The sequence below is a fragment of the Myxocyprinus asiaticus genome, chromosome 5 (assembly GCF_019703515.2).
Source record: "Myxocyprinus asiaticus isolate MX2 ecotype Aquarium Trade chromosome 5, UBuf_Myxa_2, whole genome shotgun sequence".
Classification (NCBI taxonomy): Eukaryota; Metazoa; Chordata; class Actinopteri; order Cypriniformes; family Catostomidae; genus Myxocyprinus; species Myxocyprinus asiaticus.
The window spans coordinates 36,856,304-36,884,258 of record NC_059348.1 but is presented as its reverse complement, the minus strand read 5'-3'; the positions used below and the strand labels follow the sequence as shown (position 1 = coordinate 36,884,258).

Sequence of the window (27,955 nt, the reverse complement as noted above, 5' to 3'; positions counted from 1 at the left end):
TATTGTCCTGTCAAAACCATTGTTCAAAACAAACCTTTTCATGAGGGTCTGTTTTCGCTTTTCATTTTTGGGCACAGTCCAGTTCAGCTTTGCTAAAATTTGTGAAGAACATTAAAGGGTTAGGTCACCCAAAAATGAACATGTTGTCATCATTTACTTAGCCTCTTGTTACAAACCCATATGACTTTCTTTCTTCACTGGAACACCAAAGTAGATATTAGGAATTGTGTTAGCCTCAGTCACTACTGATTTGTAGCATCTTTTTTGCGTACACGGAAAGTGAAAGGTGACTGAGGCTAACATTCTTCCTGACGTCTTCTTTTGTGTTCTACAGAATAAAGCAAGTCATCTGGGCTTGGAGCAACATGAGGGTGAATAAATGATTTTGGGTGAACTGTTCCTTTAAATTGGAGTTCAACAAGCTAACAGCTAGCACTTTTTTCACTTCATTTGATAGCATAAATTTGTTTACGTTACAGTGAGTAACATTTAGTGGTTGAGTGAACTGTCAGATTTGCGAATGATGGCTTCTTTCTAACTGGCTCTTTCCAATGAATCAATTTATACAAACTTGTTGAACGGGGGTGTTAAAGTGATTAGTGAGTTGAAATTACACTGGTCAGATTCACTTGCTAAATGTAACGTTACCACAGTTTGTCACATTCGACTTGAAATAACAAGAAAACCTTTCGTGAAACAGTGGAATGTTGATTAAAAAACATTTTTTGATTGAAAAAATAAAATAGTTTTTCATCCATTTCTTTTGTTTATTCACATTTCACAAATTATTCAATTTATATGTGTTCTGTTTGATTAATTAACTGATTATTGTTTTGTCAAGTGATAGTAATGGGCAGAGTGCCCATTAGGCCCTTCAACGTTTTTAGAAAAAAATGACACATCTCAATCAAAAAGTCCTGGAGCTTTACACCATTATTTTAAAAGTCCCAGTTGAAATGCCAGGTCAGACACACATTACACAAAGTGTTATTTTTTTAGTCATAAAAGCCATCTATTTAATGCAAGGGCCCGTTAACAACACTATACCACTGCACATGGCTCCCTGCTCTCTAGATTTGAAATTAATAATGCATTGGGACCTAACACTGGAGTTTTCAGGAAGTAGTTTTACTACTTTGATGAAGCAGTGCAAAGTGAGCATTTTTGGAGGGCTCTGACATGCTGAAATAGGCTTTGGTGACATTTAGATATTGACTCAGGCTTATTGCACAGTCGTGTTAGTTTGTTTTAGACAACATCATATGCTCAGCACTCTACTGCTTCTGAAGACAAACAAGCAGGTGCATGATTTAGATGATAATAAGGCATTAAAATATCTCATTGTTTCCTAGGTATCGGAGACCAGAACAGGGCCTCTTGGATGCAGTAACTACGACAGCCTGGATTCTGTCAGCTCCGTCTTAGTGCACAGCCCAGAAAACAAAATCCATCTGAAAGGTATGACAGCTGTTGTGATTTTTAGAACAACCTCACTGCAGCTAGTTCTGCTTTTACTTGTATCAGCTGTGCTGGTGATGTACAGTAAGGGGCTGTTCAGACTGAAAAAATAAATAAATAAATAGACATGATGCAACGAATAGAAGAGAACTAATTTATTTTTAAAAAGTTCTTTTTAACTTGACATGACATGTAAAAACACGACAGTCCTGTGCAAGACGCTGAAAAAACAGTGAGGCATCAAAGACGTCTGTCTAGTGCCTGTTACATAGAGAAACAACTGTACTGTACAGTATTTGACTGAGGCCATTTTTAGTCCTCTGCTATACTTTGAAATTAATGCAGACGTATTGGTGCTTTTTATACAGCAAGAATATATAGCAAACCATGAATTTAATACCATTTTATATGCATTTCATATGCTTGGGATTTGAGCTCTGAATAGGTCTTCTACAAGTAACTATCCAGGGCTGTATTGCCCAAAAGCATCGCAAGCTTAAGTTGATCATAGAGACCATTGGTGTCAATGGTTTTTACAATCTACTTAGGCTTACGATGCTTTTGGGAAATGCAGCCCAGGTTAATGAACTCAGGCGACCATGTTTTAAAAATACAGAATGGTCTAACAAGTGACCAGTGTTAACTGAACCGATACAGTGTGAAAAATTAGCAAATCTAATCTAAAATGTTCTTTAACTGGAAGTTCAATGAAGCAAACTGTGGAAGCAATGATTCATGGTTAATGATCTTGGATTCTAATTCAGAACGGATGAGAACAGTAAAAGTAAAATTAATAAAATGGCAATTTTTAACCAACAATCGAGCATTTTAAAGGACCAGAGTCAGCAGCAGGATGACATACTGGGTGTGTTGTATTGGGTGGCATTTGGAATTTATGAGGAGGCCACATTTTGAAAATGCGACCAATCCATGTGTTTTATATATATATATATATATATATATATATATATATATATATATATATATATATATATATATATATATATAATAATACGGCCACTGTGCAAATAAAAAACGGTAGCTGATCGCATTTGATAACTAGTGAACTGAATGTACATGGTTAAATGTAATCTACTACTGCAACTGACATGGCCTTTACTCCTTGACATATATTTTTAATAAATAGTTTATACTACCTTTGCTTGATTCGTTAAATTTCTTTGCATCTCTGCGATCCAAGTGCTTATTTTAAAAATAAAGTGTTGATTTGTGTTTTAAGATCTCATAAAACTCACCCATTCAAACTGTCCTTCCAGAGTATTAAAGTCTGTAGTTATTATTGGCACACAGGAAACAGATCTTGAATTAAATAAAGAAACTGCTTTGATTTGGCGGTTAAATGAAATAAATGAGAAACAAATGCTCGTTTCTATTGAAAAAACAAAAACAAATGAGAAACATCATTTTAGTCAGTTGTACTTTTCCAGGCTTTCCATAGTTCTTCAAAATTACAATGTGTCCTACATTTTGCAAGAGCAATATTTGATTTGAAGATATAAGAAACCTTGCAGCTAATTATTTTGTCTGAGATAACCCTACAATTTTCTTTTATCTTCCAGAGTTTTGCTTTTAAAGATTTGAATAGTGAAGTATGTAATATCTCTGTCACATGAACGTCAGGAAATGGAATAACAAAAACAATTACTTTTTCAAACTGGTTTCCAGACACTCGCCCTGTCTGGTATTGGTCTTACAAACAGATGCCCGCCCCAAGCTCACACCATTGGTTGCCATCAAATACCATCAAACATTGTTGCTAGGGCTGCTCAGAATGTTCAAACAAACATCGTAACAAAGCTTTTGTTTCTCACTTTTCAGTGGAATCGATCTACAAATGGCTTACAGTCAATAGGCTATACTGGAATTGTTTCTGCATATTAAGCTGTGATTAGAGAAAGTATTTTATCATTGAAAAAATATTTGCATCACTTTTAATTCTTTCAGGCAAGTTGAGTGCTTTGCATACTTAACAGGTTTACTGACTGCAGCTCTTATGGAAGACTGCTAACATGCATATTGTCTCTATGCTTTCAAAGTGAGTGAGGGGTTACGTGAAGACAGGCATGTAGACTTGCATTAATGTGCCTCACACTCTCGTGACAGCGGTGTCACCACAAGTCAGAAGTAGCTGAAGCAAAAAAGAATAGAGAAAGTAACAAGACTGAAAGTGGCAAAGAGGAAGTTATTAAGCCTCTAGCCATTGCTAATTATATACGTGGCCTGTGCCAGTTTCCACTGCCTTCTTGACACTGACATTTAAATTGTCAACCCACTTAATACTGCCATCTCCTGAAGCAAGCTTCCTGCTGCCCAGAATGTTGTAACTACTTTAAAGAGTTAGCTATAGAGTTCTGTGCCAAAGCTTATCTTTTGGTAAGTGTTTGGGAAGAAAAATTTGAGAAAGAAAAAATCGGAGATAGAAGTATCGGATGCCGGAAAGACTATCGCTAGAGTGTGGTAAGTGGCGGCTTATATACTCTGCAGCCTGCAGGTTGATTGGCAGATTAGAGGAGCAATTTCCTCCCGAAATTTCGTTGAAGAACATTTATTTTGTCTATTGGTTAACCGATAAGTCAAGTACTCTGGGCTTCCATAAGTGCTATTTTTTTTTTTAAATTGTTCTACGTACAGCATTAGACAGATGCCTTTTACCGTTTCATCTCATCTCATCTCATTGTTTTTTTTTTTTATTTTTATTTTTTGGCATCTCACGCCATGAGCACTAGATTTATTATTATTTTTTTTTAATCCCCTTTTCTCCACAATTTGGAATGCCCAATTCCCACTACTTAGTAGGTCCTCATCGTTACTCACCTCAATCCGGGTGGCGGAGGACAAGTCAAGTTGTCTCCGCTTCTGAGACAGTCAATCCGCATATCTTATCACATGGCTCGTTGTGCATGACACCGCGGAGACTCCCAGCATGTGGAGGCTCATGCTACTCTCCGCGATCCACGCACAACTTACCACACGCCCCATTGAGAGCGAGAACCACTAATCGCGACCACGAGGAGGTTACCCCATGTGACTCTACCCTCCCTTGCAACCGGGCCAATTTGGTTGCTTAGGAGGCCTGGCTGGAGTCACTCAGCACACCATGGATTCGAACTCGCGACTCCAGAGGTGGTAGTCAGCGTCAATACTCGCTGAGCTACCCAGGCCCCGAGCACTGGATTTTTAATATGATTTGTCAAGTAATAAATAGTCCTTATAAAATATGTCACAAAAAAAGCATTTTAAAATGCATCTTAAGACCCCTATGTTCTGTTCCATTCAGTTACAGTCCAGCTGTTTCAAAGCAAGAACACATTTTGTGTGCATGCCCCCACAAGGACGGAACGTTAGTGTACAGTAGGGGCTTTCAAACTGGGGTCTGATTTAAGATATATTAATTATTAATTGAATATGTTTAACCCCATGGATATTGTTGTTAATGAATTTCAATTGGTGTAAAATAAAAAATAAATATGTAGAAATATGCTTGCAAATTGCATAAAATGTAGAAATATCCTTGCATATTATTGCATAGGTTCACTTTATACTTTCTTTCATGCAGTTATATGGGCTTCCCATGAAATTTTATATCAAAGCTTTATGTCCTGTTAGAGAGCAGAATTTAGACCTCTTAAAATAAGATATCAGGCCTTAGATATAATGGAATGTTGAAAAAAATCCACAGGAAAAATGCATGTTCCTCTCTTTCTCTTTAAAAGAGACAGACTGTGGAGGTGGGGGCACAAGAGCAGCTATTTAGCTGTCTCCGGAATGAACGCCATCCAAGTCAGTCTCTTTTGTGTGGATCCCCACTCTGTTGGATCTGTACCCAGCAGAAGCCAGGGCTTAAGAGGAAGACTGCATCTAATTATGTCTCTTGTTTTTCACAATTCAACAAATAAATACTGAGGAATACATAAATATTCATACTGGGAAGGGAATTTGAAAAGCTTGAATATGAAGGCAAAATACATTGATTCTCTGTTGAAAGATGTCAGACCTGGCAAAGCTATGAAGAGCATTTTCTCAGATAATATAATTAGAAAGTGTTCATCACCCACAGCTGTGCTGTGAAATCTGTGTCTTTCCCTTACATGATGGAATCGCTGGAGGATTAATATATTCGACACTGAAAGGTTTTATACGTAATTCGTAGGTACTTATTGATCAAGAGGCAAGATCACATCTATAAAATGAACAGAGGAGTTCTGCTCTACATATATTTCTCTACATGTTATTTATCATTGTACCACCTTGTTAATGCTTGTCCCAATTGCTCAAATAATCAATAATTAGGTTCCTGGGGAAACGTCAATACTCCTGTTGCCTGCTATCAATATATGTAATCGGGCAGGAGAATTTCTCATTGATTCCCTGTATGCCATGTGCCAGTAGTTCATGACAGAGGTTTACGGCCGAATGACCATGCTACGGAGATTGTTGGTCTTTATTCATCCAATTACCCCATTACTGTGCTGACATAGCAGACCTCTGTCCCAAATAGAACTCCACTCACTGACGTTGCCTGCCTCTCTGACCCACTTTACATGCTGTCTGCTTCACAGCTCGATCTCCATCCCATATTGCTAAGCCAACTGAGGGTAATGGAACAATAGTAGCATGCCTTTATTGCATTGGTCTAAATGCAGACTTAAAATAGAAAATATATTACTTTGAGAGTTGAGAGGTGTAGAGAGAGAGGAGAGGATAGGCAGAGGACAGTTGATAGAGGGGTTTATAATGGTGTCATATGACTCAGGAATTTATTTTTTTCAGCATCCATATGGGAATGGAAGGTCCAGTGGTGCTCTGAGATGTTTTGTAAACATATACAGTTGTGCTCAAAAGTTTGCATACCCTGGCAGAAATTGTGAAATTCTGGCACTGATTTTGAAAATATGACTGATCATGTCTTTTATTTAAGGATAGTGATCACATGAAGCCATTTATTATCACATAGTTGTTTGGCTCCTTTTTAAATCATAATGATAACAGAAATCACCCAAATGGCCCTGATCAAAAGTTTACATACCCTTGAATGTTTGGCCTTGTTACAGACACACAAGGTGACACACCTGTGGCTTTTAAAATTGCAATTAGTGTCTGTGTATAAATAGTCAATGAGTTTGTTAGCTCCAACGTGGATGCACTGAGCAGGCTAGATACTGAGCCATGGGGAGCAGAAAAGAACTGTCAAAAGACCTGCGTAACAAGGTAATGGAACTTTATAAAGATGGAAAAGGATATAAAAAGATATCCAAAGCCTTGAAAATGCAAGTCAGTACTGTTCAATCACTTATTGAGAAGTGGAACATTAAGGGATCTCTTGATACCAAGCCAAGGTCAGGTAGACCAAGAAAGATTTCAGCCACAACTGCCAGAAGAATTGTTCGGGAGACAAAGAAAAACCCACAGGTAACCTCAGGAGAAATACAGGCTGCTCTGGAAAAAGATGGTATGGTTATTTCAAGGAGCACAATACGACGATACTTGAACAGAAATGTGCTGCATGGTCGGGTTGCCAGAAAGAAGCCTTTACTGTGCCAATGCCACAAAAAAGCCCGATTACAATATGCCCGACAACACCTTGACATGCCTCACAGCTTTTGGCACACTGTAATTTGGAATGACGAGACCAAAATAGAGCTTTATGGTCACAACCATAAGCGCTATGTTTGGAGAGGGGTCAACAAGGCCTATAGTGAAAAGAATACCATCCCCACTGTGAAGCATGGTGGTGGCTCACTGATGTTTTGGGGGTGTGTGAGCTCTAAAGGCACGGGGAATCTTGTGAAAATTGATGGCAAGGTGAATGCAGCATGTTATCAGAAAATACTTGTAGAAGATTTGCATTCTTCTGCACGAAAGCTGCCCATGGGATGCTCTTGAACTTTCCAGCACAACAATGACCCTAAGCACAAGGCCAAATTGACACTCCAGTGGTTACAGCATAAAAAAGTGAAGGTTCTGGAGTGGCCATCACAGTCTCCTGACCTTAATATCATCGAGCCACTCTGGGGAGATCTCAAATGTGTGGTTCATGCAAGACAACCAAAGACTTTGCATGACCTGGAGGCATTTTGCCAAGACGAATGGGCAGCTATACCACCTGCAAGAATTTGGGGCCTCATAGACAACTATTACAAAAGACTGCACGCTGTCATTGATGCTAAAGGGGGCAATACACAGTATTAAAAACTAAGAGTATGCAGACTTTTGAACAGGGGTCATTTCATTTTTTTCTTTGTTGCCATGTTTTGTTTTATGATTGTGCCATTCTGTTATAACCTACAGTTGAATATGAATCCCGTAAGAAATAAAATAAATGTGTTTTGCCTGCTCACTCATGTTTTCTTTAAAAATGGCGCATATATTACCAATTCTCCAAGGGTATGCAAACTTTTGGGCACAACTGTAAGACTATAGTGGATCCACACAGCTCACCAATCAGAGCTTGTTTTTCAACCTTCCCTTGTCAATTACTCCAAAATGAATGGCAATGGAATTTCCATCATAATTTGGAATTAATAATTTGGGATTACAGAAGAATGCTTAAAAAAAATAAAAAAAATAAAAAGTAACTATTCATATGTATTTTGTCTTGTTTTCCAGTTAAAATATTTAAACTGTTATGCTTAAAACAAGATGCATTTACTCTAGAAGCAAAACTGATTGAAGTTTATTTTTGTAATTGCCTCATTGTTTTTCTTCTTTTAGGCATAAATCTCATTAAATTTTGTCAGATTAATGCTTACAAAAGCAATTTCAAAAATTTAATTCAAGATATATATTATCTGAAAACAAATCTAAATATCTGATGCAGTTTTGCTAAATCTTGTTTTAAATATGTTTGCATTTTTTTTTTTTTTTCTCTGAGGATACAAGCATTTAAGAAGCTGGGGAGAGGATCAATGAGTGACCAAAATTCTTGTTAAAAATATTGAAAAAGGGGACTCTGCAAATACTAAGATCATGCATCTCGCAATCTTTATTTAGGCAGCTGACCTCGAGGCAATTGTTCCTATCTTTTCAATGTTATTTTCATGATTTCTACAAGTTGTAAAATAAAAAGCTATATTTTAATTATAAACATGGAAATGTATTATTTGGGTTCTACTGTATTTGAAAATAGCAATAAATTTATTTCCTTAGGTATTTTTTTAATTTGTTTATTTTGTATTTTTTATGTTTTAGCCCTTTTAAGAGTTAAGAAAATTATTTTTGCAGTGTACTAGATATAAAACTAAAATGCCTATTTTTCCAATAGAAATCTATTTTGACAATTGTACTAGCAGTATACTAGCTGTGTTGTGTAGATAAAAAAACAACCGATATTGCCTTTGAATCAAATATTGGTTTAGCTTACTGAGTGTAACATGAAAGTAAACAGATTTATTTCCTCTGCCCACACACAGGTTTACAGGATGTGCTCCCAGAGTTTCTGCGGAATCGTTTTGTGGAGGCAGCCCTCAGTTACGTGGCGTGCAATTCCGAGGGTGAACTACTGTGTCGCAACAATGACTGCTGGTGCCACTGCTCCACAAAGTTCCCGGATTGTAACTGCCCCTTTGCAGACATCAAAGCCATGGAAGAGAGTCTCCGTAAGAGCAAGGAGTCCTGGACCAACCTCAACTATGATTTCATGGAGTCAGGTAGGTTAATCTTATTGCCACAGATGTGCTACATTTTGGTGTGTAATCTCTGGGATCATGAAAAGTTTCCACACAGACTTCATATCATGATTGGATGAAAACCGGGAAAATATAAATTCTCTGGTGATAAATGATTGGATAAATGATAGGTAAATTTCATTGGTAGATCTTGATGGTGACATTGATTGATACACAGTCAGCAACCACATTCCCTCAGCAGTTCCTCCTCGCAAGGTTTCTGGGTTAATTCCAGTGCAAGCCGCAGCAATTTATGAATGTACTATTAGTGCAGATCAGAACTGAAAAAGCATTCATGTGTGGCAAAGCATCAGATTATTGCGATATCAGGTGAATGGGATTGGGACATAACATGAGCACCATCATCTTAGATGCTGATCATGAGCATGTGTGCAACCATTGCACCACAAAGTATTTTTTTTTTTTTTTAATTACACTGAAATGTACATTGGTAATGCATGGCCAGACATATGTAGTCAAAATGGGTGGTGGCAGAACGTTTAAGGATCTGTTCTGGAGGTAAAGTCCCAAGTGTCCAAGTAAATGGAGAGTTAATGAGAACACAAGCCTGCTCTGTTACCATTGTATCCATATGCAATGCACTTAACGTCAAGGTGCACCTAGAGGATTGCCCTGTTGTATGGTGTTGTAGATAAACAAGCATCTGCTGAAGTGTTAAGTTCAAGAAACAACAAAAAACCTTACAGAGTGTATATATATATATATATATATATATATATATATATATATATATATATATATATATATATATAGTGCTATTCATAAACACTTAAACTGTTCATCAGACAAGCTGGTGGGCACCATCAAAGACCATATGATGCATCTGATTCGAAAGTCTGGTGGGCGAATGTGTCTCTAAAAAAGACTGCAAGGGAATACAAGTCAATTATGAACTCTTTTGATAAATGCCACCCACTTTTAGGTTTAATTCTAAGTTCTTTAAAGTTCACTGACTATGATACATGTGTACCTCTGAGTAGAAACTAACACAAAGGAGAGGGAAGGTTTGTCTGTTTTATTGCACTGGTTTTGAGAAGACCAGTCAAATACAATCTGTGGTTTGAAAAATGGTGGTGAGAAATGGACAGAAAGTGAGAAAGAGAGAGAGAGAGAGAGAGAGAGAGAGAGAGAGCAAACCCAAGGTAAAGAGAGTGGAAGAGAGAAGCATGGAAAGATGGCACCTCAGTTTTTTCTCCTAGCCGAGTGTTTCCACATTCACAGAATGATTAAATCTGGAACATAAACCCTAGCTGCCTCTAAAAGCCTCTTCTGCACAGTGATGGATCATTAATGAAAGCAGCTCAAATCCCTTTAACTGTGGCGCTGCTCTCATAAGAATGCACATCTCCTTTCAGCAGGTGAAGTGCTAGGCTTGGGAAAAGGGTTCTTTGGCCATAGCATAGCTACAGCGTAAGGATTTTATTTATCCACCCTTACAGAAAACTGCCCCTTTTGTCAGAAGGCCTGACAGCAGAGACAAAACATTCGTTCAGATTTATAATGGAAAATTGATTTGTCATGCAGGATTCTGATAAACAATATAAAAAATATGGAAAAATGCTGGGCAATCAAAAGATTGACCAAGTCAGACACCAGAATGTCAAGTTTGCATATGTATGATCTGTTTTAGCATATACACAAATATGTATGTATTTTACCATGTCAAAAAAAAAAAAAATAAATAAATAAATAAAAGAACATACAGTGTCCCCAAAAAGTATTTGGAGACTCGAGTTTAGCCAAACTTAACGTGTGAATGACATTACACTGAATAACAAAATATCAAACTAAGTGGCATTTATTTTAAAGAAATATAGCAAAAACAAACTTTTCAAGCAATGCATTTGACAAAATAAGTTTATTAGGTTTCAAATAATTTTTCATATCTACAAAAATTAACTTGGAACCAGTTGGTAAAAAGTTATAAAATGGATCATAAAAGTGAAGTTTGTTCTGAAAAAAGGTCTAGCATCATTTATTTGTAGATGCTGCATGTTTTATATATATATATATATATATATATATATATATATATACACTGTATGGCCAAAAGTTTGTGGACACCCCCTTCTAATTAACGAATTTGGTTACTCCATTAAATCCAGTAAAGAACAGTCTTAATGTTTCTTTATGTAATGGCTTGGGCTTTGTGTGCCTCCAAATTTGTGGCAAATGTTTGGGGATAGCCCTTTTCTGTTCCAGCATGACAATGCCCCTGTGAACAAAGTGAGGTCCATAAAGAAATGGTTTACTGTGTCTGGCATGGAAGAAATTGACTGGCCTGCTCAAAGCCCAGACCTGAACCCCACTGATCACTTTTGGGTTGAACTGGAACAGCAACTGTAAGTCAGGCCCCATCGACCAACATCAGTTCCTGACCTCACTGATAGCCTTGTGTCTGAAAGAGAGCAAATCCCTGCAGCCATGTTACTTCATACAGTATAGTGGAAAGCCTTCCCAAAAGAGTGGAAGCTGTTATTACAGCAAAGGGGGAAACTGATGCCTAAGGTTTTGAAATTAAATGTTCATCAAGCACATATGGTGTCCACAAACTTTTGGCCATATAGTTTTTATATATATATATATATATATATATATATATATATATATATATATATATATATATATTGTTATCTAATGCAATGGAATTCATACATTTTATGTGTGGCTTAAGTGTTCAAATACTTCTTGGGGCCACTGTATATAATCTCTTTTTAATTATACTAGAGCTGTCGAAAAAAATAAGCATTTTTGGTCAGCGCCATTGCTGAAAAAAAATAAAGAACAAAAAAAGAACAAAATAAAACAACAACCTCTGGCTCTCAGTTAGTTTCCCAGCCTCCTACACTTTGCATCAAAAAAAAAAACAAAAAAACAAAAACAGATAAACACTATCACACACCCACACACCAAAACAATCAGAGATACTTCACAAATGTAAAATAATTTCCCCTCACATCCTTTGCCTCACTGCACTTAGTTCAAGTTTGTTCGAAAGTACCACACATGACCTTTTCAGAGCTGAGAATTCTTATTGGATGGCTTTCAAAATCATGCCACAAAATAATTTTAACACCTCTCTTTAAACGTCCATAACTGATCATGTTTACTCCAGTAAATCCAGTCTTCTGGAAGTGGAAGACTATTGTGTTCTCCACCCTTCAATTCACAGCTTGATTAGCTGAGCCATTCCATTATGTTAATTAAAAAAAAAAAAAAAAAAAAAAAAAACTGGCTTCAAGTTGCATGAGGTTATTTGATACATGCAGGGTTGGGAGGGCTACTTTTGAAATGTATTCCACTACAGATTACAGAATACATGCTGTAAAATGTCATTTGTAACGTATTTCATTAGATTACTCAAGATCAGTAAGGTATTCTAAATACTTTGGATTACTTCTTCAGCACTGGTAGATTTTTCACTTGTTTTGACTTTAAAAACTCCGCCAGTACAGTAAGACAAAATACACATGTTAAAAATACATTCTCTGAAAAACCTAAATATCTTATGCAGTGTTATTTCTAAAACAAGATAAATCAAACTGATACAAGACAGTGCTGCAGTTCAGTGTGGAGATAAGGCACTTTCACTGTTTGAATGTGACAGATCGCAGTAAATGTCAAATTAAGGTCTTTTTTTCTGGGAATTGATTTCTTTGGTTCGATAAATGGCACCCACTTTCCAACCACTGAGGTTGCATAAAGAGGATTACACTTTACACACATTTTACACATGACATTTAAACAGGTGCCATACAGTCCTTAATGGGCAATTTTGTTAATTCCTGTCCTTAACAAATAGAAAGCTAAAAATTTTATTTGAATTGTTTGATTAGTTAAGCATTACGTGCCAAATGAGTTACACAGTGCCACTCTCAATAAACACATTTCCTGGTTAAAATTTGAATAATTTAATGCAGGCAGTAAATGGCTTCACTATGGTACCTCACAGACAGAGTAAATCAGAGGTAGATTAGTATGGCTCATGTGGTGGCTGTTTTCAGGATTAAATAATAGCCTATCTTGAGTTCTCTGGCATGTGCAAGATTTTAGGACTCCGTTCACTTAGGGTTAAATCGGCTATAGCACAACGAATGGATTCACCCAGCGACAGTGCTGGTTAGTCTAAGCAGGGATTATACAAAACTGTACCACTGTCATAAACATGATACTTCTCCCCAGCAAATCCCACAAGTGCTTTCCCTATAGATGGCAATAAAATACTCAGCATAAATCGACATATCGCAGATTCACAAACACTGAAAATGCCAGTTTCTTATTTAATATGTGCGTGTTGCTTAGGGAAATAATTGTGTTGGATTTAGAATATGAATTATTCATAGCATGTCCTTCCCTTCAGTTTTGCTGTTGTCATTAATTAAGTTTGTTTAATAGTTCAGATCCTAATGGGATATTTAAGATATATTCAAGCCATTTATTTTATTAACCAAAATAGCAGGTTGATTATTTTTTTTCATCAAAATGTAATTTGATAGTTTCATGGATTTTTATTTATTTATTTTACTTTATTAAAATGCTAGACATAAAAATCTGTTTATAATGAGAAATCAACTAAATTAATAAAAATCCATGCAAATATCAATTTTGTAATTATTTAAGTAATTAATAGATTGTTCAGACTCTGAATTCTGATTGAATGAGTTGTGTTTGAAGCACTTGTAAAATTAACATAATTGCACATGTATTACTGCATATTCTATAGGAATACCCGAGCTGCTACATTGTTTAGCAACTGCAAAAATCCTACAGTTAGTATAATGCACCATATTACTTGATGAAAGAATTGAACTGTGTCTTTAATTTATTTTCTGTTTACCATGCACGTTCCATTTCTCTGAACTAGAATGCTTTCTGGCGCTTTAGAGTTCAGAATTTGCGGAGGGTTTGATTTCTGCTCTTCACTGGGGTAAAAACAATCTTTTATCATGAATGTATCATAACAAAACAAAGAACACATTCATCTTGTGAAAGCCCAGACCGTCAGAATTGTTCGATCCCTATTCACCATGGACTCTTTCCAGTGCTCAGGGCTGCACACACTCACAAACACATCATTATATGCCACACATAAATATACTGTCCTCAGTCCACTCTTACAGAACAGATACTCGCACACTTGCTTTGGGGAACAATCACTCCCATGCATCTCAGACAAGTCCAGAAACTTTTGCAAAGGGTTTGCAGAAACTTTAGGAAGTTACTGCCTGGGAAAAAGATGGACAGATGGACTCAGAGTTCCCGTACTTTCAGAGTGTGTACTGAGTTCGAGTAACTTACTTCTTGACTGGTCTTACATTCTTTTGCTATGCAGGTCTGTAGGATAAATACATTTCCTGACATACTACAGTATATCTGCCATGTTGGCATTGTTCTTTTGACCCATGTTGTTTGACCTTTGATGTATTAAATGAATAGTTCACCAAAAAAGATAATTCTCTCATCATTTGCTCACCCTCATGCCATCTCAAGCTTGTGGATTATCTTTGAGCTGCCTTTATATCCTTTTTAGAGTTTGAAATTTTTGGACCCCATTGACTTGTATTGTATGGTCAAAAAACACATCATCATCTTTTGAGATGGCATGAGGGTGAGTAAATTATGAGAAAATTATCCTTTTTACAACCACAAAAACACTTAGGTGTTGTTAACCTAACAAGTATTGTTTAACCAAATGGAACAACTATCTTGGTACCTATAGCACTTAAACGTGAAAAAAAATAAAAAATAAAAAAAAAATAAAATCTGATGAAAAAGCAGATGTATTATGTCATCCAGGTATTTTTCGCCTATCAAGAACATTGAGTTTTCAGAAATACTACTCATTAGAAATTCAGCTTTTCGCATACCGTGTAGCAGGGAAGTACCAACCCGATCTCATGAAAAGTCGTATATAATTTACGAGTTGGCTATTTCGTATGGTGTCGCACGATGTTGGTCGCATAAACTCGTACGACTTCATCACGTGCAAATTCCCGGATGTCTAATGCGGAAGTAAGTGCGAGTTCCGTGCAAGAGGCGTTAAGAACATACTTATTAATATTATGCCCTTACCCAAACCCCTTATCTAAACTTAACCAATCAGTAGAGTGTGCAAATATGATAGGAAGCTGTTGTGTGTGACAGAAGCAAGTAATTGTCAAGTATTACATGGAAACGATGTCCAGCGATGTCATTGGCTGTAGTGAAAGTTGTAGGAATTCAAACGAGTGCAGTCGCACGATAACATAAGAATTATCCAAATTTTTTTATGAATCCTGACGATTTCGCCGTGTGAGTGTGTTGGAAGTACACATTTTCAGATGCAGGGAATAAGTAGAGCAGGCAGAGTAGAGTTTTCAGACCAATGAATTGTTTGAAGCTCCTGTCCAGGAGTTCTGGGACAGTGGTGACTGCCCTTGTGAATGATGACCTCTGAATCTCACTGCGGTTCTCAATGAGCCCAGACTGACAGGTCCTGGCTTTAGAATGTCAGCTTCAGCAAGGTCCAATGTTGGATGGTGTAGATGATTCCAGGGGTCTCTGTGGTTGTGCAGTTCCTGGTGATGTACTGTAGGACAATCTCTCAACACTCGCTCAGACACATGCACATACAATGTAAGCCAGAGCCGGCCCTGCCTAATATACAATATATGTGGCTTCATAGGGCCCCCACTGCCACCAGGGCCCCCCTACCACTGGTTCAGTATAGCCATTTAATTATTTGCAATAAGTGAAAATAGCACCGGACACACAGACCAGCTATATGCATGCCAATAGTCCGATGGAACCTATATTGCATACACTTTGAAGAAAAGACATGGAGAGATAAGTATGTGAATTTGACCTCTCTCAGCCTATGATTTGATGTGGCGGCATTAGTAATACAACTGGTTACTTGTGTGGGTGATCAGTGTTCAAGCCCACCTTTTGCCAATTTCAGTATTTTCCCCTCATCGATCTATGTAAACGAAGACATACAGTACACGCCACTGGAAAGTCACTTATTTTAAATAAAAATGAACACAAAAGGTCTAAATAAAGTGTCTAAGGGGACTGTGATATCACTGAAAATAAAAGCGGCATTTTCGTCATGATCATTAAAGGTTAGGCAGTGCAGAGAAGGGGGTGGATGGGCGTATGCATGCCTTTCCCGGTCTGAAACGTGTGGTTGGTGCCTTTTGTGGTAGCTCGGCATCTCACAGGGCCAGTAGAAGACCTGAAGAGACTGCTCTTTCTAAAGCCGATCTCGGCATTTTGAGACAACAGTGACAAGGTACTATTATGTGACTGTAGAGCCGAGGAGGGGCCGGGCTGGAATGAGACACACCCGGTCCCCAATCAGCCTGATGGGGCGCGCGAGGGATAAAGGCGACCGGGGACGAGAGCTCGAGAGAGAGAGAATTACAGACAGCTGTGCTGTGTGTTTGGTTGTGTGTTTTGTTTCCACTAAACCCCCTTACACTGGTGCCAAAACCCGGGAAGGAGGAGGGATTCCCGTCGCAGGGTCCTCGACACTGCCGTCCACCAGTGTAAGGGGGTTTAGTGGAAAGGAGGAGGCGAGAACCGGCTTGACAACTTAAATAATAATTTAATGAACAATTTAAACAAAACACACAACCAAACACACAGCACAGCTGTCTGTAATTCTCTCTCTCTCGAGCTGTCGTCCCCGGTCCCTTTATCCCTTGCGCGCCCCATCAGGCTGATTGGGGACCGGGTGTGTCTCATTCCAGCCCGGCCCTGCCCTCCTCGGCTCTACAGTGACACATCAGGTGCATTTCTTCCCGCTGCCTGTGATATAGTTATGTTCTGTCACAACAGCCTACTTATTAGATTATAGACTGTTTTGTAATACACCAGGGTGCAAATACCATCTGCCACTATTTATAGCAAGTGTTGTGTACCATACCTTAATTTGGTAATTTAATTCTTTCTTATTCATTTGCACAGAATTTCATTAAATATATTTATAAATTTTTGCATTTGTTGTGTGTTTGGTTAGTTTAAAAATGGTATTCTGAAGTAGTTCTACCTGTTCTGATAAACTACAGTTCTTAGTTTTGCATTTTTAAGCGTTACACTTTTAAATAAATAGATTTGTTTATTTGCTAAACTATAATATAATATATATATATATATATACTATATGTTTAACACAGTGGGTGTGGCGTCAGGCCTTGGAGAGGCATTTACTGGAAATAAAAATAAACATAAAAAGTGTCCATGGGGAATTAGTGTCCAGAATAATCTGGCATAAGGTACAGGTGTAATGGGTGGGGTCCAGCAGCTGCGACGTGCTCCTCTTGTGGATCTGAGATGCGTGGTGCGACGGCTTCCCTGGGCCTTGTTGCTTGAGGGAAAAAGCAGCCCAGCATCCTGGCCCATCAGCCGCAAGTCCCGCAACACATGCATCTAATTTGCGCTGGGCTTGCGGGGTGTAGGTCCTGGACACACCATACCTCGGCTTGCGTAGATGCCAGTGTGTGCACACAAGGAGACTTTGGTGTGCTCTAAGTTCTTAAGGCAGCGGTAAGGAGGCTATATTCATATCAGGTGCACTTCATCATCTGCTGCCCAAAGAAGGCTTATCAAATTGCACCTCTCCTCTCTCCAGCCCTCTCTTTTTGTGAGCCTGGCTGAAGGACAGCCCTAAGAGGCGGGGCAATGATGACGAGAGGGAGGGGCAGGTCATTCCACCACATTATATACATATATACACAGTATATATACTGTAGATAGATAGATAGATAGATAGATAGATAGATAGATAGATAGATACAAAAAGTGGCGTTAAGTACTCTTATTATAAAATATTATTTGTTTCATATATATTATTTTCATTTCATTGAACAAGCCTACAGTTGACAGCAATCTGTTTTGCAATGAGTTTGTCAATGTGTCTGTGCTATGTTCAGGTACGTGCCTCAGATGAATGCATCTCACTGATATTCAGTGTCATAAACGCTGCATTTTTAAGACACATGTTAAGTTAAAATTAGTGGAAAATTTTAAAATCCCATCTCAAGGTTCCTGAATTATGTTGTGCTTCACCCATCTGTTGTGCTACCTCCTAAAGGCTAATTTAAACTTAATGAGTGAACAGGCATTGTTTAGTATGCCTACAAATGATGACGAAATGCAGTGACATTTTTGTTCTGCCAATGTGTTTGTTTGGTGATATTTTTTCTGTTGCACATATCTCTGAAATTATTGACCTAGGAGAACTCGGCTGGTCAAAGAGCATTGATGATTGGTTAAAACTAATCATGGGAGTAGTTTGGAAGTGATGTTTTTGATCTACAAAAACATCACACGTGTCAGCTGAGGAGTTGTTGCCTAGGTTACTGTTGTTAAAATGGATAACTTTGAAGCCCGTCTCTCAGAGATTGTGCAGAAAACACTTTTTTTTTTTTTTAATGATTTATAGCACAAACTCCACAAAGACAGTGTCATCATGACATTTGTTTTTTATGAACTCAGATTAAGTAACTTGTTGCAAAAAGTGGAAGGCACTCCGTGACAAGTTTAATAAAGTTAAAAAGCAATACAAACCGGCAATCCCTGGAGAGAAAAACCTGCATTACTGGCATTACTTGTGGCTGGAACAATATGTTAAACACCATGGCATCACCCTAAACAAGCTAATTTTAAAATGATGTCACGTGTAGTATACACGCCGGCTTTGTTCACCTAGGGGGCTTTAGTTCATCCAGGAGAAAACTAATTTGGATTCTTCTATAATATAAATCAGGCTTGAGTGAGCGGTTCTCTTTCTGTGGTTGCACAGTTTATGAGGTTTGTTGAGGCACGCTGCCACCTATTGACTTGGCTCATACAAACAGATGTACTTCAAGCTTGAATTGCTAATATGGTAGAAAAATAAATCCTTTTGTTATGGAATTTACGTACACGTCAGGGGACATGATTAAATTGTGGACATTTTGTTACGTTAATGTTTTTTAATGTTTTACATTTTTTTATATAAATAATTACAATATATTAACACATTAAATACCATGTTATATCCCATTAGCTCTCTTTTCTGTGCGCTCAACCGAAACACTGGTATTAGGCAGAGACAATACCGTTTTAGCATGCAATCATAAACTAAATTGGAATCGAATCAAATCGAAAACTTGTAAATCGAAATTGAATTGGGAAAGCTGTTTCAATAACCAGCCCTATAATATAACCTCAAGAACTTTCTTAACCTCCAAAGAACTGTATAGTCAATTAAAGAACAAGATACAATGTTTCTTTGTATAGAGGAGGGTTCTTTGCTGAACCTATAAGATACTGCAAAGAACTATTACAGAACCTGTTCCTACTTAGGCCCGAAACATACTCTGCGCAAGTTCATGAACACAGACGCTTCTAGCTACGCAAGCCTGATTCCATGTGTCACTGTTTTCCAAAATGTATCAGACCACAATTCATAACAGAGTACAAGTATGTGTTGGATTCTCAGCATTGCCACAAAGTGTGCAATAGCAAACTTGCATGTGAACAGTCCGCGTCTACGGTGAATTTTGTCTTCCAGGTCTACTCTAATGGTGGCACAACAGTTTGAGTAGAATATTGCTGAACAAATAAGTAAAGTAAATATTTTTAGAGCAGTTTATCTGGTTTTATAGCACAGCATTTTGAAGGTAACTCTATCGCCCCCTTGAGTGCTGAGGTTTGTTAGCGCCACAGTAACGCAGGAACTCTCGTTAATTATGTTCAAACAGACCACATGTTGGAAATGCTAGGCCAAGCACTCGCTTCTGCATTTCTGTACTTGCAGAAAGTATGTTTCTGGCCTTAGTGTTTACACTTACATTTTAAGTCTCTTTCACAATATTTAGTACAGAAGGATGCACATGGTTCTGGACTGGAGAATGATTCCTAGGAAACAGGGTGAGAAAGAGGGTGGAACAGAAATGTGATAAACAGTCCAATGAATCATGCATTTTGCTTAGAAATAAGAGAATACATAGAGAATGCCCTGATATAATTAAGATCAGTTGCAGTCCCTTGTGTGTCTGTTTTATGTCAAAGACTTTACTGACATTACAGTAAAGAATTTAATGTGTCAGTAGCTGCACTTTAAATTTTAAATAACCAACTAAATCCACAGCGATTAAGAAACACAATCACACAATGCCACTCCGACTGACAGCTAGAAAACTTTGATCTGCACAACTGCATATATCTTCTGCCTTGATAAGCAGCTGTCATTAAATCTGGCAGGTGGCCCAGGCAAAATGAGGACAGATTTGTGCAGTGTGGTGTGTGCAAAATGAGTTTTCGACTCAGAGAAAAAAATACTGTCATTGTCATCAGGGACGATATTAGAAGTGTCACTTTCTGACTGTCTGCCATTTAGGTGTGTAGGTGGCCCAAACACTTCCCTGCTCTCCTTCTACTGACAAATGTGAGAGACAATGGCAGATCATTTTGTATGCGGCCTGATGTATGTGCTTGTTTAAAGGAAAAGGATCAAATCCACATGGGGTAATTCGAGTAGGGTGAGAAGGATCAGATCACCTACTGAGCACCTCTAAATAATGTCATCTGGAAGGGGCCACACACACACAAAGATATAAAGGACATTACTTTTCTGTGGTACTGTTCACAATAGAGTTTAGTAGTTTGACAGGAGCACTGCTGTTGTGAATTGTGTTGAAACCCTACATATTGCACCAGTGACACATGTTCAAATTTAATTTACATGTAAAAAACATAATATATTATGCTCCTGCTTTAAAAGATTCTCTGAAAGCATCTGAATGTTGCAATATAAACAACAGTAGGCCTACTGTAGCAGTGTTGTTGTAAGAAACAGCCATGTCCAGATTAATTGCCCTGGGAAAGATTGAGCAGTTAATGATGGAAGAGAGGTGTAATTTTTCCTCCATGTCAGAGATACTCAGCCAACAGCTATTTAGCCTGTCCACACTTCTTTCATTCTGTTTTCTTTTTTTAGATTAGAAGTGGCAAGAAGCTTCACAATCAATGTTTGCCCATCTAACAGCATATTTAATAAAAGTATCCAGCAATTGTCCATGTCATTATTATGTGTATACCAGTGTCAGAAACTGTGTATGTTTTCATGGGCAGATATAATCAAACTACCACTGGTTTTTGCGATGTAGAGCTACAGTCTTAATCTCTCTGTCAAAGTATACATGACACCATGTGCGAATCACTAAATGCATCATATCGTAAAGAAATGGCATCAGCTGAGGAGGGGACATAGATGTTTTCCAGTTGACCTTTAGCGTCATAGTAGTGCATCGAAGTCAACTACAGCCAGACCCACACAATATTCACAGCAACATGGAACGCTTTACAGCCTCCTGTATTTCTTACATTTTTTACGCATTCATTTTGGTGCAGATCAGATGTACGTTATCTGTTGTGCTTATGGTGATGTCCGAAGGCAGAAGACAATGCAATTTGCTCCTGGAAAGTTCTAACAATACGAGCTCTGCTTTGCTTCACTTTCATCCTTTTAAACTCTGTGTAAAGCATAATAATAACATTTAGATTAAGGAGAGATGTTATGAATAAATAGACGATTGAGAATATATATGGTTTGTCTTTATTTTCCTCACCGGTATTTCTTGTCTCAATACTTGAAAAAGTTCTGTTTCTGTACCTGTCATTTGCTTCAGACTGCTTATTCAATAAAATTATGCTTTCTGCCTCATTCTATGAATGGAATCCATATAAGTTCAGTAAACGAAGCTGTTATAACCACTCGATGATAGTTGAAAGTAAGATATGTGCAGTAAATAATGTGTTATTTGTAATGTTTACATCCTGAATTCATAGTGCTTATGCTAGCATGCTAACCTTGGCCATAGTATGCATCTGTTACCCTCTTTATTGTATTTTATGATGTAATGTGTGAAAATAACTCACATAAGATCATGAAAAAGTTTTATATATTTGTTTTATTAAAGAACAACATTTATTGCTACTGCAAAGATTGGCATTGGGTGATATGATTGTTACTATGGCAGACAGACCATATCTCCACACCTTTCAGACCTCCAAAGCTCTCACAGTGGGTGGAAAAGTCTGTGAAGGGAATAGGGATAAACACTTCTAAATGAAACACACCCTGTGTTTTTGATGTTGTTGCTCTTCTTCTATGATTTGTGTTGCGTTCTACTTCTGGGTTAAATACACCTGGTTTTTTTTTATCATGCACATAACATGGCCTGTTGCGGCCCGATTGAAGTGTACACATGCTAGACAGAACTGATCTAAAACCGCATTATCTTGGTCTGGAATTATTGCTTTAGTCCGACTGAAATCAGACTTTTTAAAATTGTTAAGCACTCAGTGTTGGGGAGTAACTAAAAGTAGAGATGATACTAACTAACTGTTTTCAAAATAGTGTAGTTTTTCCAGTAACAAGCTACCTTTTCCAGCAATTAGACATGTTGTGTGATAAAAATTTTTAATAGCAAAATATTTAGTGAAATGCTGCTATTTCTTACTATGTTTTCTTGACATAAATTAGGGTGTATTTTAGTTTTGTTTGTTGTGTTTAGTGTTTATCTGTTAAAGTTAAATCTTAAATGTCACAGCCTATTGTCACAGTCTGTCTCCCTCATTTTCTTCAAGGACTCTTATTTTGAAGTATTCCCCTGCACTACGTTTCCCAGAATTCACTGCCCTAATCACTTCCATCTGTTCATCCTCATCCCCACCTGTATTCCATTCCCTCATTTAGTTCTTTGTGTATAAATATCCTCTAGATTTGTTCTTTGATTTGTCAGTCCTTGAAGTGTTATGTTGAGTTATTGAAGTATTGCTATATTGTTAAAATGTTTCCTTGGTTTGCTATTGTGTTATGTTAGCTCTAGCGTTTGTTCCACTCCAGTGTTTTATAATTAAAAGACTGAAAGAATCTACTCCTGCGTCTCCTCTCTTCCACTCCTAGACACCCAACGTTACACCTATTAAGTTTCTTTTTTTTTTTTTTTAAAGAATGAACAGAGCGTGTTTACAGTTGCAATTTTAGACATTATGCTTAATAAGCTGACAACATGTATGAACACAAATGCTTAAATGGGTTTGCTTTAATGGGGTAAGGTCCTAAATGATTTAGGCATAAACCGATCTGCACACCAAGATCCATAACCACTATTTCGCTCTGCATATAAACACATTTAACAACGTTTCCATCAGCTTATCCACTGCGTGAAAGTGTTGTTTGCATGGCTGTTTACGTTTTGAAGTCAAAAGCAGAGAATAATCAGATGATTTCTAGTCTCATGTAAACAGTTTTCTTGCGGTGTTTATTTTTGAATAAGCTGATTTTTTTTTTTTTTTTTTTGTAGTAATCAGTGAATTGGTGTGCATGTAAATACTCATAGGTTTTGTGATTTTATATATATATATATATATATATATGCAGTTGTGCTCAAAAGTTTGCATACCCTTGGAGAATTGGTAATATATGTACCATTTTTAAAGAAAACATGAGTGAGCAGGCAAAACACATTTCTTTTATTTCTTATGGGATTCATATTCAACTGTAGGTTATAACAGATATGGCACAATCATAAAATAAAACATGGCAACAAAGAAAAAAATGAAATGACCCCTGTTCAAAAGTCTGCATACCCTTAGTTCTTAATACTGTGTATTGCCCCCTTTAGATCAATGACAGTGTGCAGTCTTTTGTAATAGTTGTCTATGAGGCCCCAAATTCTTGCAGGTGGTATAGCTGCCCATTTGTCTTGGTAAAATGCCTCCAGGTCATGCAAAGTCTTTGGTCGTCTTGCATGAACTGCAGGTTTGAGATCTCCCCAGAGTGGCTCGATGATATTAAGGTCAGGAGACTGTGATGGCCACTCCAGAACCTTCACTTTTTTTCTGCTGTAACCACTGGAGGGTCAACTTGGCCTTGTGCTTAGGGTCATTGTCATGCTGGAAAGTTTAAGAGTGTCCCATGCGCAGCTTTCGTGCAGAAGAATGCAAATTGTCTGCCAGTATTTTCTGATAACATGCTGCATTCATCTTGCCATCAATTTTCACAAGATTCCCCGTGCCTTTAGAGCTCACACATACCCAAAACATCAGTGAGCCACCACCATGCTTCACAGTGGGGATGGTATTCTTTTCACTATAGGCCTTGTTGACCCCTCTCCAAACATAGCGCTTCTGGTTGTGACCATAAAGCTCTATTTTGGTCTCGTCACTCCAAATTACAGTGTGCCAGAAGCTGAGGCGTGTCAAGGTGTTGTCGGGCATATTGTAACTGGGCTTTTTTGTGGTATTGGCTTCTTTCTGGCAACTCGACCATGCAGCTCATTTTTGTTCAAGTATCATCGTGTGTGCTCCTTGAAACAACCACACCGTCTTTTTCCAGAGCAGCCTGTATTTCTCCTGAGGTTACCTGTGGGTTTTTCTTTGTATCCCGAACAATTCTTCTGGCAGTTGTGGCTGAAATCTTTCTTGGTCTACCTGACCTTGGCTTGGTATCAAGATATCCCCAAATTTTCCACTTCTTAATAAGTTAGTGAACAGTACTGACTTGCATTTTCAAGGCTTTGGATATGTTTTTATATCCTTTTCCATCTTTATAAAGTTCCATTACCTTGTTATGCAGGTCTTTTGACAGTTCTTTTCTGCTCCCCATGGCTCAGTATCTAGCCTGATCAGTGTATCCACTTGAGAGCTAACAAACTCATTGACTATTTATACACAGACACTAATTGCAATTTAAAAAGCCACAGGTGTGGGAAATTAACCTTTAATTGCCATTTAAACCTGTGTGTGTCACCTTGTGTGTCTGTAACAAGGCCAAACATTCAAGGGTATGTAAACTTTTGATCAGGGCCATTTGGGTAATTTCTGTTATCATTATGATTTAAAAAGGAGCCAAACAACTATGTGATAATAAATGCTTCATATGATCACTACCCTTAAATAAAAGACATTTTTGCATGATCAGTCATATTTTCAAAATCAATTCCAAAATTTCACAATTTCTGCCAGGGTATGCAAACTTTTGAGCACAACTGTATGTATATAGAGCTTCCTTAATTAGCTACTTAACATGACTAATTTATAAAAACTTTATCTTGACTACATAAAATTGCAATAAGCCTGTAATTTAAAACTACAATTTGAAAGTATATTCCCCACCATTGGTCAGAAATTAACTTTTCCAATAATAGGCAATATTTTGTCTTAATATTTTATTTTCAGGGGCATTATTTATCTTTATGAGGGTTTATTAACCATATAAAATCAGCATGTGCCAGGCTTTTATGTCATGACAACTCTAATGCTGTTCAGTCAGCTTGTGTCTTTTGTGGATAGCTTTATGCATTATTCAGCAGAGGCTGAGCTTCTGGTCCCCAAGGCGATACCAGTGAACCCAATAAAATTGTAATTGTGATGGTCAGATATTGCCCTTTCCAATATCCAACAATTGTGATGGCAGCAGTACCCACAGATTTAAGGCAATCGTCACTCTGAACCCAGTAAATACAAAAAAATTTGTTCAGGCAGAAAATAAATAGTGGTTGCCTGCTATTTCCGATGTAATGTGTAATGTCATAGTCTTTGTGTAAAGAGTGAAATCTGTTGACAGCCTGGTAAGTGTTTCATGCACAACCAAATTCTAACACAAATGCTTGAATGTTTGTGATTTTCTTTTTTCTACCTTTTAGAGCAGGTTGTAAAATATGCATTTCAACCATAAAAAAAACAAGGTAAGAAACTTAGTATGTGAACATCACAGCTTGACAGTTTGATGTCACCTTGGCACAATGACGTCTGGAACAGAGTAAGAATCGGGCAGAGTTTAACTTACTGCATGCTAGGAATGTCGGAATGTCTTTAATGTGAGCTTTGCTCCGCAAGACCTGAAACTCTCCGAATATACCCAAAAAACACAACTAAATGTAACAGAGTCAACTTAAAATTTTTAGAGTTTAATGGATAAGGAAGAAGAAAGTGTAGATTAACTTCACGAGAAAGAAAAGAATGAAAGACAGGCCAGCAAACACCATTTATGTTGCTAAAGGCTACAAAAATCCTGAATCATATCCTTATTCCCCCCACTGTGATTGCTAAGATTTATAGTTTGCCACAAGCTCTTTACTGGTGGTGAGGCATAACGTGTAATTGCTGGTCCATCACCACAGAATAGAATAGTGGAGATATTGCCTTGCTCAGTACTGCCCTGTTGAATTATAAATTTGCTTAGAAAAAAAAAGAATAGTATTAGCATTCGTGTGTTACAAAATCTTTCGCAGGGCAGGGAAATCAAGGTCATTTGCTTCCTCAGATCTTACAAAGGAGGAAAAGAAGGACATTATGAGACTAATTGGTAGTCATATTCGCACTGTGATGAGCATGATGATCAGTTTAAGCAGACATACATCACTTTCTGTGGGACTCGGAGCAGTCCATTTACTGGCATCATTGACTACTACAAATGAGAGAAAAGCAATTCAATGCCATATGGAAAATGCAAGAGTTAAATATATCCTTCGCTCAAATGCAGCTTCGAAAGGAAAGAAAACATTTAGGCAATGCATTTTTGGCAATGATTTATGTATAGACTGTAGGAACATGTCACTACCAAAGTTAAAGTTGCAGTGTGTAATTTCTGTGGTACGAAGTGTAATTGCAAAAATCGTGACCATTGGTTAGACCAGGGGTCGGCAACCTTTTTGACGTGGAGTGGCGTTTTTTTTTTTTTTTTTTTTTTCTGGTCAATGGCTGTGCCGACGCCCTCCCTCTGCCGGCTCGTGATGCGCAAATGGCTTGCACGTGTTACACGAGTCTGTTGGATATGCTGCAGTCTCGTCACATTTTAACTTTTTGTTTAGCCTCCTATTCAGCTCATGAAAACATGTTGCATGATCATGAGGAAGGATTACATCAAGATGTAGATTGTAATGCAGGTGCAGAATTTCATAAAAATAAAATAGTCTACTCCTCTCTCGCCATTGCTGGCATGCCAGTAATTACTCCTCCGCGTGCCAGCTGTGCCACAGGTTGAAGACCCCTGGGTTAGACAAACAGGTAGTGCTGCCCCAAACTCATTTGTAAATGTGTAATATCTTATATGTAATGTCTTCCATATAGCCTAGGCCTATATATCTTCTTTCTAAACAAGACAAACAAAACATGGTGCATCTGTAGTTTTATTGATTTTAAAACATCTCATCAATTTTAAAAGAAAACCCAGGCTTTTGGTCTGCATTATTGAGCAGCTATCATACATTTATGACAGAATTCAGTATTTCATGTAGGTTTCTTTTGATTTCTTTCTATTTTTAATCGTAATTATTTCAGTAAGAGAAAGACACAGCTTGACAGTGCTCATTCAGCTCATATAATCGGCACAAACATTATAAAAACATCTTGCAAGCACTGACTTTGAGCAGCCTAATCTCTCAAGGGTTCATAAAATATGTTCCTTTCTTTCTTTTCCGAGAGTATTTATTGAAGATACACCATTTAATGGCCCTGATTAGATTCTGTTTTTTTTTTTACATGATGGAGACTTTCATTGTTTTGTGTGTGTGTGTGTGTAGGAAGTAGCATTTAATTACACACCTGTTCATTTCATAAAGCTATTTGCGCTTGTTTGCATCTGCACTCTCAGACTATTCCTGGTGAACTTCTACAATCAAACAAAGGTGAAACAGTGGTGGATAATATTTGAAAAATGACACATGCTAAAAATATGTATATATGAAATATGCATAAGCAGTGTGTGCACAGTTTTGTTTTTCAGCAACACTCATAAATACCTTGAGGCATTG

The 27,955-nt window shown here is 37.6% G+C and overlaps 1 protein-coding gene across 2 annotated transcripts in view; it reads left to right on the top strand.

The window, feature by feature from the left end:
- The window catches only part of brinp2 (bone morphogenetic protein/retinoic acid inducible neural-specific 2), a 138,137-nt gene that overhangs the window by 82,076 nt on the left and 28,106 nt on the right, over positions 1-27,955 (top strand). For both annotated transcript variants that reach the window (XM_051698739.1, XM_051698740.1), the window contains 2 exons: positions 1,353-1,458; positions 8,889-9,125. In XM_051698739.1, coding sequence (XP_051554699.1) covers positions 1,353-1,458; positions 8,889-9,125 — 343 coding nt within the window. The remainder of the gene's footprint in view (positions 1-1,352; positions 1,459-8,888; positions 9,126-27,955) is intronic.